Source organism: Mus caroli, chromosome 11 (assembly GCF_900094665.2).
Source record: "Mus caroli chromosome 11, CAROLI_EIJ_v1.1, whole genome shotgun sequence".
In the NCBI taxonomy this organism is placed as follows: domain Eukaryota; kingdom Metazoa; phylum Chordata; class Mammalia; order Rodentia; family Muridae; genus Mus; species Mus caroli.
In genome coordinates, this window is record NC_034580.1 from 55,083,297 (window position 1) to 55,098,655 (window position 15,359).

General features: G+C 47.8%; 1 protein-coding gene across 4 annotated transcripts in view; it reads right to left on the bottom strand.

Annotated features, from left to right (window-relative positions):
• The window catches only part of Tom1l2 (target of myb1 like 2 membrane trafficking protein), a 121,833-nt gene that overhangs the window by 28,044 nt on the left and 78,430 nt on the right, over positions 1-15,359 (bottom strand). For all 4 annotated transcript variants that reach the window (XM_029483880.1, XM_021178426.1, XM_021178425.2 and 1 more), the window contains exons 5-7: positions 8,656-8,790; positions 7,057-7,215; positions 4,566-4,682 (exon numbers count right to left, since the gene is read on the bottom strand). In XM_029483880.1, coding sequence (XP_029339740.1) covers positions 4,566-4,682; positions 7,057-7,215; positions 8,656-8,790 — 411 coding nt within the window. The remainder of the gene's footprint in view (positions 1-4,565; positions 4,683-7,056; positions 7,216-8,655; positions 8,791-15,359) is intronic.

Below are 15,359 nucleotides of genomic sequence, written 5' to 3' on the forward strand. Positions count from 1 at the left end.
GAAAAGAAAAAAGAGATGGAGCATAACCTTGGGATTTGTGCCACTCTGTGCCAGCCGACCACCCTCATGGCCTCCCTGGTGTCATCTATAGCCATCACAGAAGGCTGCTGGAGATACCTCAGTCCCCCTCTATTCTTAACCATGAGGAGCAGTGACTGATTCTCTTCTGGGCCAGAGGCCAGCAACTTGTGCAGGTCTTTCTTTCCACCATGCAGACTCTGGGCCAGGAATTCCTTCAGTGCCAAGGCCTTCCGCTCTGGCATCCTCCTATCTCTGGTTCTCAGCAGCCAGTCACTTTTGCAAATGCCTGCCGTCAGTCAGAACACTGGATCAAATACCCTCTTTGCTGCCTCGTTAACCCTGATGTGGTTATCTTCCCTTCAAGAGACAGTTTCATCCCTTCCTCACAACATAATCTTTTTATCCTCTAAACCCTTTTCAAGGCAAAGGAACAGAGAATTCAGTCCTGAAGACTCGTCCTGTTGCAGCAGCAAAGGGGACGGGGAGGAGGGAAGGTCCACTGAAAGAGAGAAGGGAGAGCATGAGGTGTGGGATACGCTAGATTTTTCCTGAGAAGAATATCTTGGCCACTCTCTTTGTTGAAATGAGATGCACAAAGTGAGCAGGGATGGCCACAAGCTACTCAAAAAACAGCACAGAGAGGGCTTTTTTCATCTGATAGAGACCTATACAATATCCATCACTGCAAAGGCTCAATTAGATTCCAGTAAAACATAGTCTGTTTTGGCTGAGGGCATGTACTTTAGGAAGGAAAACGACAGCTTTGCACTCCAGGGCTCAGCCACGTGTATGTATATGTGAGATGCAGGTGGCACGCCATGCCAGGGGTGGCATACACCTTAATACTAAGACTCGGGAGGTAGAGTCAGGCATGCCTCTGGATTTGAGGTCAGTCTATTCAACATAGAGAGTTCCAGGGCAGCCATAGTTGTGGTAAGACTGTCTCAAAATAAAAAAAAAAAAAAACACAAAACAAAAGCTACAGGATGGCAGCGGGTTTGACAATACCTGCCTCCAGTGGTGGGCTGCCTGTTACTGTACAAGAGGAATGTCACCAGCATGGACACTGGCCAGTAGGTAGGGCTTATAGCAGTCCTTGGATACCCAAGGCTCTACCCACGTGGGTAAGGCATTTTCTTTGTGCTTTTGTCTAGCACAGACCACATTAAAGCTACAGGGAACAGACTTGGGTTCAGTGACCAGAGGGGCTTTTTAACAATAGTTAAGAAGCTATGATTCACAGAGGACATGCCCTGTGACAGCCAAGTTCACAGTGAAAGCAATCACTCCAGGCACCAAGGAAGGAGATCCAGGCACAGGAAGGGCTGTGCCTTACCCGCAGCCTTCCAGATGTGCATCTGGCCATTTGTACGTTGTCTGCCCTGCTGTGCTCAGAGGCTAACCTAGTTGGCTGCTGGAAACAAATAGTGCTTTTATGACAGCCAGAACAGCCTGTCACTGGGCTGTGAAAAAATAACTGATCCAAGACTCTGGAGAGGGACTCTGGGCACAGGTGTTGAGTTGGAATAGCTGTCTGGAAGATATTGCTCAACTCAGAAAGTAGAGGATCTGACATCTACCCTGGGAGGTGCTGAGAGTCCCCTTCTAACATCTTACCTCCTTGGGGCCTCCAGCAAAGCTGACAGCACTATGTGTTATTGGTCTTGGCCTTTCCTCAGATACAAGTCACTTTTCCAGGAATCTCCAGACAAGTAGTTCACAAGTTTCCCTGTTGCTCTCATGGGCTGTGGAAGGACACACCTGGAAGACCTTTACCGTAAACAGGAAGCAACCAGGATGCCAACTGCCCATGAGTACAACTAGCCACAGGTACACCCTGAGGTTAGTGCCTCCAATCACCTCTCCTCCAACTCCCTGAACCTTCTAGTCACCAACTTACACTTGTGTCAAGAGCAGTTTGTGTCTTTTGGTGAGGACATTTGGGCTGGTGACAAATATGCTTACTTCTAGTGCCCTGGCTAGCATCCTGAGCTCTAGACTACTTCTGCCCTGAGTAGTCTGGCTGTCTTCCATATTGCCCATGGAATGTTAGGGGCAGATTTTGACCCCTCCATGTTCCAAGAGGACAGCGGCATTTTCCCATATGGAAGGCTCACTATTCTGTGAGAGCCACTGCCTGCTGGTTGTTGACTGCTGGGGCAGAAGAAGGGCGACATAAGGCGGTGGCCTCCAGCCAGGAAAAGTGAGTCTGTTCACACAGCTACCCATTTCTGCCTCTTCTACTCTGAAATGACAGCCTCCCGCAGGCTCCCAGACATGGTCTTTTTCTGTTTGATTTATATGACAGCAGTGGGGGCCAGTAGGCTCTGAGTTGGAACAAAACAGAGTGAAGGAAAATGTCATTGGAAGCAACCTATTTTTGAAAACTGAGCTGATGCCAGGAGATGAGGTTCTGTTATTCTTGGCTGATGAGTTTGTTTAAACAAACAAACAAACAAAATACCCTACAACCACATGGGTGCAAAACACGTACATGCACTCGAGCACACACGTAAGTATGCATACACACACACACAATATGTTCACGTGCACATGTATGCATACACACATATGCACATGTGCACACACACAGACCATCTCTGCTGTCTGTTCTGCCTGTCTAGAACCATCTTGCTGTTGTTCAACCCACCTTCCTCTGTCAGCTCAGCTCTGCCCAGAGCGACAGCCCCCACCCCATAAAAGAAATTCCAACACTGATACAACATAGCATCATCATATCATACTAGACTGACCTCAGATTCCTGTGCACCCTAGGATGCCTAGCCGAGCCCTCCTGCAGGTTACGTTAGGGGCCAATGATGGTGTATTCGAGGTAGGTGGGTCCACAGAGTATGTAACACACGATCACCACCTGAAGAACCAGGACCTTGGTTTGCTGCAGGTGTCAGGAGTGAAGTCTGGGAACCAGAGATACTCAGTGCTCCTACTGACTTAGGCCAAGGGTATTCATCTCAGTTTCAGGAGCAGTCTGATGTTCAGGTCTCTTGCAGTCAGCAGTTTCCTTGTTTGTCTCCTGTACTTAGCTGGGAGCTCCCTAGAGCAGAAGCCGTATCTCCTACTGTCTATGACACTTAGACTGTGCTCAGTGCTGGACCAGAAGAAAGTTTTACCATGCCTTGCCCCATAGGAACTAAGAACTTGGAGTGGGGAGTGGGAACTCCAAGGAGCAGAACCACTGGGCATGTGTATTACCAAAGTGCAGGACCATCAGAGCCAAGTTTCCTGGGTGACCAGTGTGTGTATTCAGCAAAGTGGGAGATGCAGAACTCAGGTGTACAGGACTGCCAGACAGAAACAGCAGCAGCAGTAGCAGGGGTATCATGAGGCACTCAGGCCAGGTAGGTCACCAAGCCAGCATGATTCCTCATCTGCACACTCATATACCCTATCTCTTGGAGGAGGGATCTGGTACCTGCAGCTCGCAGCATCCCCCTCTCTGCCCTTCCAGAAGGTCACTAACCCGAAGGGCAGTGCCACAGCCACTTTCTGTACAGGAGTCACTGCAGGCTAATGTGACAGGGCTCTGCCTCTGCCTCTGGGCCTCACAGGCCCTCAACCAATTGGAGTCTGAGACTACAGCCTGGCTTCCTGCTGTCTCCATTTCCTGCCATGTTCAAGAGATGTAGGGTGGGCTCAGGTATGGTTCAGCTGTGGAATAACTTGCCTAGTGTGCAGGGTCCTATGTCCCAACTCCAGCATCACCATCTAGAGTGTTCAGAGGCAAAGGGTGGGGGTGGGGCAGCAGCCTTTTAGGAACCACAGTGTTCATCCCATGCCTGAGTGGTCCCAGCAGTGAGGCAGAGAACAGGGGCTTTGACTTTACCTCAGAATCTCCTGCCTTAGGATGAGAGACTATCACTGCTTCTTCATGTCATCAAGGCCCAAGAACTCTTATTCCAGGATATTTATGATACAGTAACAAGGGAGCAAAGCCATGCACAAGACTGTACACACAACATAATTTCAACTCAATGCAAAATGTATGAACACAACAAAGAGTCTAACTGAAAATACATCAAAATATAAACTCCACTTATTGCAGATGGCTAAAAACTAAGGAAAAATATTTTTTTGATAGGCACATACTCTATAACTGGTACTTTAAGTCGGGAAAAAAATTATTAAATATGGACTAGAGAGATGACTCAGCAGTTGAGAATACCAGCTGCTCTTCCAAAGGTCTGGAGTTCAATTCCCAGCAACCACATTGTGGCTTACAACCATCTATAATGAGTTCTGATGTCCTCTTTTGGCATGCAGGAGTACATGCACATAGAGCACTCATATACATAAAATAAATAAATATTTTTAAAAAGTTATTAAATAAAAAATTACAGGACAGAGAGTGCTACTGGCTTCTGCCCATCTCCAAGAAGTAAGGTTAAGTGTGAACCAGCATGGCCTTGGACCCTCTCTGCCATGGTACCACCAGACTTGTTCTACCCAGTGGGCAGTACTGGCACTTCCCCTGAAAGCCCGGCCAGACACTCAGCCCACACTACATAAGCTAAGGTTAGCCTCACCTGTAGTAGTTCCAGATCAGAAGAATCCTCCTGCCCAGGGACCATTTCTGTTAACATCTCAGACATGACTTTTGTGTTTCCCCGAACAATGTCCAGCTCACTGCGCAGCCTGGCAATCTGTAGGTCAAGGAGAAGGTAGGAAGAAGGTCAGTGAGCTACAGGATCAGAACCAGCCAGCCCAAGGCCTGAGCCAATCCTGTCCACTGTGAGATCACCTAGGTCAGTCTGAATCACAGGAGTAGCCTCTTACCACCTTGCTCTGCCTACCGAGGGCTGGAGTATGGTGAGGCCCACACGGAGGAGGCAGTGCGCCCTGGTCACTGAGTCACAGCACGGGAAGAACACCGTGCAGTGAGTAACACAGGGCAGGAGGGAGCTGAGCACTTGCAGCCCTCCTCCCACAGGACCCTGCAGAGCCTTTAACCTGACGAGGCTTCTGTTTCTTCTCTCTAAAATCAGAGAACGGTAGTGCAGGTGCTCCAAGATCCCTTTAGGGTGGAGTCCCTCTTCTATGTGACCCTCATGCACATAGACTCTGTCCCTTCCGGTGACACACCTTAACGGAGGCTGACCAGTACTCCTAGTGTTCTTCTGATAAGAAACAAATGGGTGAGCCGGGTGTGGTGGCACACGCCTTTAATCCCAGCACTCGGGAGGCAGAGGCAGGCGGATTTCTGAGTTCGAGGCCAGCCTGGTCTACAAAATGAGCTCCAGGACAGCCAGAGCTATAAAGAGAAACCCTGTCTCAAAAAACCAAAAAAAAAAAAAGAAACGAATGGGTGGAAACCACAGGGACCATCTTTGTCCACAGTGAGACTCATCCCCTCACCTATGGGAAGGGACTGATACCCCCACACCTCACAGGTTGCTGTGGGGCCTGTATACCTGGTACAATGCACACTGCTGACCATAGGAATGCCTCTTTCTAAAATGATCCAGAGCTGAATGGAGTGGGTAATTTTCCTGCAAGAAATATATTCCAGATCCATACCTATCTCTCCTAGCAAGGTCTTTCCATTTTTCCTGGCTTACCTGAGTATAAACATCTTCTACCGGTCTCCCTCAGCCTCTCCTGTGCTGTAGGAGTCTCTTAGCAAACTCTTCAGGAAAGAGACAGGAAAGAGACCCACCTCAACTTTCACCTAGGAGATAGACTAGGCTCCAAAAGGCCACCCTCTGCCTCACTTCAGGGGTGGTCCCAGAGCCTCCTTAACATCTTGGTTAAGAAGATTCAGGCTGGAGAGATGGCTCAGCAGTTAAGAGCACTCTGACTGCTCTTCCAGAGGTCCTGAGTTCAATTCCCAGCAACCATATGGTAGCTCACAACCATCTGTGATGGGATCTGATGCCCTCTTCTGGTGTGTCTGAAGACAGCTACAGAGTACTCATATACATAAGATAAATAAATAAATAAATAAATAAATAAAAGTTTATAAAAGAAGGAGGAGGAGGAAGAGGAGGAAGAAGAGGAGGAAGAGGAGGAGGAGGAGGAAGAGGAGGAGGAGGAGGAGGAGGAAGAGGGGGAGGAGGAGGAGGAGGTTGGAGGAGGAGGAGGAGCTATTCCACTGACGTTACATGAAGCAAGAGAATGTGGCTCACACCCAGGCCTGTGCGCCTCCTTACCTGCATCCTGCTTTCCCTACATGCTCTCCCTTAGCATTGGCAGAAGGACAGAGCTCTAGCACAACAGTACTGCAACCTACAAACAATTGCCTGAACCCATTTTAACAAGGTTCTGTAGTACTGGCACCATAACAATAGGAACTGAAAACACCAAGGATATTTTCCCACATCTCACCCATTCTAAAATCTCAACTAATAGAAATTCTATAGATTTAACTAAAAACAGTCTTTAAATTCTCTAGAAATGTAATTTAGTAGAACTCTCAGTAACTTATCAGGAAGTGACCCTCAGACAGAGAAGAGGCTTCCTCCTGGAAGGCTTCCTTGATCTAGCTGTTGCCTCCAGGGTACCTCATTGATTAAAGATGAACTGTGATGGCTGGCACAGCTCAGAGGATGCATGCTCTCCCCAAGGGTAAACACCTACTCACAGCTCAGCTATGCTCCTTTGCTTTGGACCTTGCTTCCTGTTGCTTATCTTCCCACTCAGCCTATGTTAACCCACTCTGCAGATGGACCACTGGGTGTTCGCTAGTACGCTACTATTCTGTGCTGTGTATGTTCATGATACTGCCTGCATAGACCTTAGCTGACAAAACCCCAGGCCCACTCCAGAGCCCTCAGTGCCACAGCTCCCAGCTATGCCCTTCTCTGCCCTGCTCAGCCCTGGCAAACAATCTTCAGGTCTGTTTCCTACCACAGCAAGACCACATACTACTGCAATGATCTCCAATCTGTGTCGCCTTTCCATCTTTGGGTGGGTATAGACCCAGCACAGTATCTGGAAGTCTAGGGAGACTTCTGTCCCCTGGAAAGGCACATGAGGGCAGTTAGCTGGTTTGCTTATGGACTAGAAGCACATGAATACCTGTTCTGAATTGGCTGTGATGGGGCCCGTCACACTCAGAGCCGGGGCCTGCAGAGTAGAGTAGGAAGCTGGAGGAGGTGAGGAATAGGTGCCAGCGGTTGTCCTGGGCTGTGTCTGGGACCTGGGAATGGTGGCAGCTGGATCCATTTCTGGGACACTCTGGCATGACAACAACAGTATTTTTTGATTCACTTGAGTGCCTAAGTGCCTTAGCATGGCACTCTCCCTAACATAGGTGGTGCTTTCAGTTAGATTACACAGAACTCTGGTGAGTGTCTTTATCAGGGCAGCAGAGCCACCAATGTCTCTTTCTTTCCTCCCTCCTTCCCTCCTCTTCCTCTTTTCCCTCCCTTCCAAACAATGTGCTGCAGACAAGCAACGCAACCCAAAAGGCTTTACTAATCATGAGTCCTTACTTGGCGCCTGCCACAAGACTACATTTGCCCTTTACAAGAAGACTAATATAAATAGCAATCATGTAATTTACTGATTGTTCTTTGTAATTATTAGAACAATAACATTGTTCATTCTGTGCCATTATAAAAGAATAAAACAGGTTATGTTTATATAACAAACCATAGGTAACTGGTTTAGAGGGATCATAACAAGAATAATGCTTTGGAAAATGTGATTCTTTATGTCCTCTGCCCACTTAGGTATCATCTCAGATATATTCACCAATATTAGTATACATGTTCACACAAATGTGTAAGGCATACTGCCATCCTTGAGGTCCCCATATGAGAGGCAGGCAGATGGAGACCAATAAGGCCATGTGAGCCATCCCTGGTGCCTCTTCAGACTGGGCTATCCTGGCTCTGCCCTCTGGACTGGGAGCTGCTTCATTGTCAGTACAGAAACTAACAGCCCAAAGAAACCATGATTGGCACTACCAGCATCCATTTAATTCTGAAACACAAGGCCACTCTGGTCACGATCAGCAGTGAAAGAGGTTCTTCAGGATGCTTTAAAACAGGCCTTTTCTGGGTTCCAAGTCCCAACGCTGACAGAATTCAAGAATGCCTGGACTGATGCTGAATGACCATACTCAAAATACACTTTAGATTCACTGACTGGGCTGGAATGTGGCTTAGTAATAGAATATGTTCTGAGCATGCATGAGGCCCTAGGTTCTATCTCCAGTACTATAATAAAAGTAAAGAAATTATCTACTTGATATATATACTGTACCATATGCTAAGAGTTGTTCCTTGCCTCTGATGAGCAAACATCACCCCTTGGTACCACAGAAAATAAGGACAGATTCTCTTACATCATCTATAGTCTTCTGTAATGCAGGTGCAAATGACCCTCACAGGAAGGCTTAGCCAAAGCAGCCATTTCCATGAAAACTGCTCAACTGAACCCTCTACCATATTCTTCCACTGTCAGTGTGAAACTGGGAGAAACACTGCTACCACTTAATCACCAGTCACCCAGCTGTCTCCCTCTGCATGCCCCTTGTTATTAAAAAGAATTGCCCTGGAGCTTTAAGAACACATGACAAACTGAATAATGCAAAGGCATCAGCAAAAGGCTGGTACAACGCTTGGCTGTTATACAGGCAGTCTTTCTAGAAAACACTAGCTGGAAGCTTACCCGCTGGGGTGTGTGGATAGGAGACAGGGCGTCCAAGTCTGCCATGGGGAACTCAATCCCCTTCCTCTTCAGTTCTTCATATATGTGTACAACACCTGTGAGGTCAGGACTGCTCCTAAAGGCATCTGCCCATGCCTGGGAGGAGAGAGGAAGGCCTGTCAGGAAGTACAAGCGGTCCTTCCACCCTCTCTGCGGCCAGTGTGCCAGACATGCCCACACAAGGCACACTGGCAAATCCTAGTCGGCTCCTCTTCTGCAACCAGTGCTGAGGCACAGCTGCTGAAGCCCTGGATTTCGATGATGTCATCGCATGTGAACAAACTCATAAAACTTAACTCAGCATGTATTTCCTTAGAGAAGTGGCAGAGAAATAACACTAAGTCCCTTGCACACACTATGATGAAGGCATTTGCCCCATCTCAAGGAAATCAATTGGCAGAGATGTTGAAGGAAGTGAAGACTTACCTGGATGCCTGACACCCCCGTGGAGGCAGGGGCCACAGGCAAACTGAACAGAAAGAAAAGGAGAAATTGATGCGTGTGGAGAAGCCAAGGCTGACTCCAGCTTTCCTCAGCAGATTAGGCAGTGCAAAACTTGTCTGGCCTGGTCCTGTCACTGACAGGTGACATGATTTCAGCCCAGGGGCACAAGAGTCCATTGGGAACCAGACCACCCACAGCCAGTGGCTGGGGCTCACCCCACCTCCCTAGAGTCCCGTATCAACCTGGTGTTTTTCTATTACTTTGTACAGCTGGCAGTTTCAACATACATCTGCCCAAACACAGAAATGAAATTGAAAGTTCCAACAGCAGTTTTTCTTGAAGACAGGACAAAGAGGAGCAAGAAAACTGTGAGCAGATCACCATTTCTGGTGATGCACAAACTTCTTAACAATTACAAACATACAAAAAAAAAAAAATCCTGTTCTTTGGAAGTTATAGAGGAATCAAATCCAGAAATTATTCAACAGCCTCTTCAGAAATAGGGTCCCCAGTGCCACCCCTTTATTACAATATGCACCCAAAGGAAGAGATGCTACCCAAAGGAAGAGATATTACCATCACACCATTTAATGGCCTACAGCCATAAGCTCCAGCCAATCCAGAGGCAGCTACAGAAATTCTATCTCTAACCACCAGAGCCACTAGAAGTTAAAAGGCCATTTTCCCAAAAGCTTCCTTAATTATATCCAATGTATCTCACAGACTACAAACCACACCATCAGTCTGGCTTTCTCTCCTTGATGCATTTATTTAATATGCATACTCGGGGATTTTACATCACCATGGCACTGGGACAGCCTATCTCTGCCAATCCTTTCTTCTGCTCTGAAGGTACCTACAGAGGCTGCTGGCAAGACCCAGCTGGAGACCCATGCAGCCTCACATCCTTAGCCTCGCCTATTCTTACAGCATCATGAAGTCTGTTCCCTACTCAAAATCCAGCTCTGTCTTGCAATTTTAGGCTTTCAGTTTAAACAGCAAACTTGGGAGCCTGCGGGCTAGTGGTACAGCACTTGCTTAGCGTGCACCAGCCCCAGGTTCTATGCCTAGCCCTATAAAAAGAAATAATAAAAATAAACTTAAGGAGTCACAGCCCACTAGGGAAGGTTGGGGGGAAGCATGGCAGTTCTTCCTGGTGCCAAGTCCTGCCTATTTTCTTGGAGAAATGAATGGCTCTGGGGTCTTCTTACTGCTTCCTTGCTCCATGCCGTTCTCTCTAGGTACATACGCCCCACTCCTCAGCACCCCTCCTCATATTTAGACTCAGGAACTGAGCCTGCCCTAGAGAACTGCCAGGAGCCCAACCCTGGACATAACAGAGAACTGGATCCTTCCTTTGCTCCCCTGATCATCTAAGCTTGTTGGTGACTCAGGATCAGAGATAGCTTGTACTCTAGAAAAGAACAATTGCTATGCTAAGTGCTGTGCACAGAGAAGACGGGAAGGTTTCCTGGCCCCTTCTGTCATTTCCCATGTCCAGTCATACCCTGGCCAGGGTGGCTAGGGCTTCCGGGAGGTCCTGCTTTGTCAAGACAAACTCTCCTCTTTAGCCAGGCAAGCAGAACTGGCTTTAATTTGTAGACAAGAAGTCTCAGTTAGTATACCCTAACCCCACCTGCCACAGTGCCAGCTCCTGTCTAGGACCCCTGGGCAGCCTAGGCCAGCCTGCTGAAAACAAAGCATATGCCCACACAGTAACCTCCTCTGAATAAGCACCTGATGCCAACAGAGGGACAAACACAGGGAGGAGGGAGGAGGGAGGAGGGAGGAGGGAGGAGGAAGGAGGGAGGAGGAAACAACCCTCATTTTAAAGGAACAGTGCATGTGGGGACATGGAGATGGGTAAATTACAGCTGTCACATGCTCTAGCATCTTTTAGGGACATGCCTAGATAACTTCTCTTGTCTCCCCAACCAGGTCAGGTATCTTTAAAGGTACACACAGGTCTCTTGCCATGTACAAGAAAGGCAGTCAGTCAATAACTGTCAGACTAAATTTAATTAAGTTCTCACAGTTACTAAGCATCCTTATTTTCCTACTTCAGAGAATAGAGGAGATGGCCATGGAGGCTGTCAGGAACCAATAAGAGCATGATAAAGTAGCGCTCTTGCTGCAGGCTGAGCTAGAGAAGAATCCTCCTGAGGGGAGCTGAGGCTAGGCTTGGGAGTTCTTGGCCACCCTGAGCCCTGAAGTGAGGCTCAGGATCAGTAGAGAGGGTAGAGGTGGGATGATTCCCTAGTAACCGCCTTACGGGATACAGGCTCCAGGCAGTACAGTGCTGGCATTCTCTCAGGTTCTCTGCCACCATGCTGTCTGGCAAATGACATGGTGGCCACTTCACTAGAAGCCAAGATCTTTATGTAATTCCCTCTTTTCCTACGTGTAGTTTCAGTATGTGGAGACTGAAGGACCCAAGGGCAGGACCAATGGGAGGACAAAGGTCAATTTGCACCTTAGCATTTCGTGCCAAACTGTAGACATAGCATGACTACACTTGGTCTATGTCTATAGTCCTCAAGTTTTGAGTAGCAACTTTCAAAGCAAGAGATGAGTGCTCATTTGAACTCTGGGTCCTAGGATAGTTCTGCCCTCTTCTGGCCATGCTCCAGTATGGGCTTTCTGCCCCGACAGAACAGAGAACCCAGAAGTTGGCAGAGGTTTTCACCTGAAGCAGTGTAGTCAGCATGTTTCTCAGTGATAAGGCTCAGGTGCCACCAGGCATCTGACACTATGGAAGAACACAATCTCTCAGACCTTTCCAGCCTCCCTCTCCATCCCAACCTTCATCCAATGGGGTCAAGCATGCATCCTGACGTACTTCCTACCTAAGTGTGATCAAGCACATGCTGTGCAGTTGGGGCAACCAAACTTGTTTACAGAAGTGAAAACACAAGGCTTGTTATCTTCTTGAACAGCAGCGCCAGCATTCCAGAAAGTTAACTGTCCTTGGACAAGTAGTGCTCACAGTTAGAGGCCTTTTGTTTTATAGGTTTTTTCCCCCCCGCTTCAGGCACTGGGACCAACAATCACCAGCTGCTGAGGTACCAAAAAAATTAAGTTTCCAAAATCTCTTGATTGTTTTATAGATCTCTTAAGCGCAGTAATTTAAACTTAAAACATAACTTTAGCCTTCACACTAGAAGGCACAGGAAGTCTCACTGAGGGGCAGACTGGAGTATAGGAGGAAGACATCAGAGTGTGCATGCTTGAGTATGTGTGTGTCTTGCTAGAGATGGAACCAAGGATCTTCCATATGCCTAACAAGTGTTCTACCCAACTGGTAGAGTCTGTTCACCGTTGGCGCCGAGGGCTGCTGACACATGCTACTGAAAATGCCACTTCTAAGGCCAATTCTAAGTCAAGCATGCTTGTGACTCCAAGCCGATGAAGGGTAGGGAGACAATGGGTTGGAGCAGGCAGACATAGGAGAACAAGCTCTCTTCACCTATGCCACCACAGGAACAAGAGACTTCAGAAAAGCTGCCTCATCCCTCTGTCTAGCAGCAACTGCGCTCCCATCTTTGAGGTAAAATAAGAGTCAGTTGGCTCAGGCTGACAGCTGGGAATGAGAGCCAAGATGTCCCCTCCCCACCCCAACCCCACCCCTAAAGCCTGAAGCGTGTTTCATGGATAGGAAGCTGGTGGGGCTTGTCTGTGTAGCTTCTTACTTCAAAGCTTCTCAAGTACTTAACTATTCATTCGGCTTCTCTGGAATGGGAAACTTAGGGCAGGGCCCACGCCGTCGGTCCCAGCAGTCAGAGGCCAGCTCCAGTCCTTCCTAGCTGGGTTTCAGCTCCAGTTGACTGCAAACCCAGTCTCTCTCGGTAACTCAATGTCTCCCTGAGGGCAAGGGCAGGACTAAGCTGACCCTACCTTCCCAAGCAGCCGGACTCTAGCAAGCATCAAGGCAGAGTTTGGCTTATACTGGCACCTGCACCGTTAGCAAAACCACTTCCAATCCAGCAGGATTTGCCTTAAAGGCCACTACCTACTCACAGCTATAAAGAAAAACAATCCAGCACTCGGGAGGCAGAGACAGGCGGATTTCTGAGTTCGAGGCCAGCCTGGTCTACAAAGTGAGTGCCAGGACAGCCAGGGCTAAACAGAGAAACCCTGTCTCAAAAAAAAAAAAAAAAAAAAAAAAAAAAAAAAAAAAAAAAAAAAAAAAAAAAAAAAAAAAAAAAAAAAAGAAAAACAATGATTGTTACCATGCTAATTTATTTTATTCTATTTTTGAGACAGGGTGTCATGTAGCTCAGACTAGCCTCAAACTTACGATGTAGCCAAGGTTGACCTTGACCTTGAATGCCTCCTCCCAATTGGGATTGCAGGGGTGTACCACCACACCTGGCTTGCTGGCTCAGTTTTTAAAAGGATAGTTGTTCCTAGTATCCACAAGGGGGCTGGATCCAGGATCTGTTAGGATAGCAAAGTCTGTGTTAATCTGGCCCTCGTATGAGCTAGCTCAGTGTTTCTTGATTTTTACTTTAGGGATTTATTCAGACTACCAGTGAGGTGCCAATGTTATATGAATAGCTTGTAGAGTAACGTCACGGGAGGATCGCCGCTTGCTCAGTACAGATGCTATCTTTTCTTCCATAGTTTCCAGCTAAGGTTGGTTAAGATCACAGTGACCAAACCCATGAACACTGATGATCACTGATATAGTCTATAAAGTGGCTAAATATGACATGGTGAAGCACTTCCCCAAGCCCATCAAACAGGCTGCAATGACAGAAAGTGGCATGTTGGTGAGAGTGTAGAACAGCTACAAGTCCTGGTCTGTTCTGACCCAGTACCTTCTCTCATGGTACTGAAGTGAAACTGTCAGCTTCATGTACTCAGCACATGCCTAGTTAAAAAAAAATGCATGTGCTTTCCAAGAGCCCACACTGGAGGCTTGCGGCAGCAACCCCAAACACAAAGCACCCGTGTCCATAAGGAAGGCAAGGAAACTATAGCTCACTCACACCATCAGACTTTAGGCTAGTGTACCCTGCTGTTGCTCAGCTAGTGAGAGGAGGGCTGAGGAGATAGGTGTAGGTAGATCCCTATGCTATATGGCCATGAGCAGGAGGGAAGAAACCCAGCCTTCATTTTATAGAGAAGGAAGATGCCCAGAAGTTACAGCATCAGCCCAAGGCTAGAAGTGTTGTGGTAGGACCTTGGAAGAGCTAGACTTAGGGAAGTAGTGACCAGATGAGAAAGTTGTGAGGTCAGAGACGGCAAGAAACAGGTGCCTCTGGGGCAGAGAACTGTAGGACCCAGCCAGTGAAGGGGTCCTGTCTTCCCTTAGCAGATCACACCATCAAGTTAGCTGTGTTTACCCAGGAGCCTGGGTCGTCCTCAGGTGAGCAAGCCCTCAATGGATGTCTCCTTCCAGTTCTGCAGCTAGTGTGGACCCTGTAGAGAGTTTAAGCTCCATGTCCCACCTTTTGTAAGAGAAAGCTACCATTCATGTCCCTGGAAGTCTAATCTCAGGAGAGGCTATGGGAGTAGGTGGAACTGGGGAAGTGAACTCCAGGATTGAGGGAGGGGTGCAAAAATGGCAGGCAGCACAGGGTCAGAGCATAAGAGAGGGCTCTGTCACCCTGCCCTTTCTCTCAGCCTCGATGAGCTACATTCATCTACTAACCTAAAAAAAAAAATACTATTCAATGCTGACAACCAATTACTCAAGTCCCTAGGAACATAGCAGTCCGGGGCTCTCAGGAAACCAACTGAGTTGAACAGGAAAGACAGCAAAGCTGCATTGGAAGATCTTTAGAAGGGGACATGACTAAGAAAGCCAGACTGTGCTGCAGGGTGGGAGTTCCCTGCGGCAGGCACATCCGAACAACTTAGGAGGAAATAAGTGCTCCAGGAGCTGCGACAGCTCTTGAGACAGAGCAGCAGGCTCCTCTCCACTCTAACATACAGTGACCCCCTGGTTATTCTGTATGTCTGCCATCTTTTAAGCTAGGCTATCAGCCCCTGCTCCTGCTGGAGTCTCCCTCTCATCTTGGCTCTTGCATATGCATTACTGATCCATATTGGATGCACTTATGGATTCAGATGCCATGACAATAGGGTGCTCTGTCTAAAATCTGTGTACAACCCAGATCAGAAACATTTAATGGTTCCCCCATTATTTCTGCAGGACCAAGTCCAAGGCCCTCAGCACACACAACCCATAAGCCCTACCCATCTTTGGCCTTGCC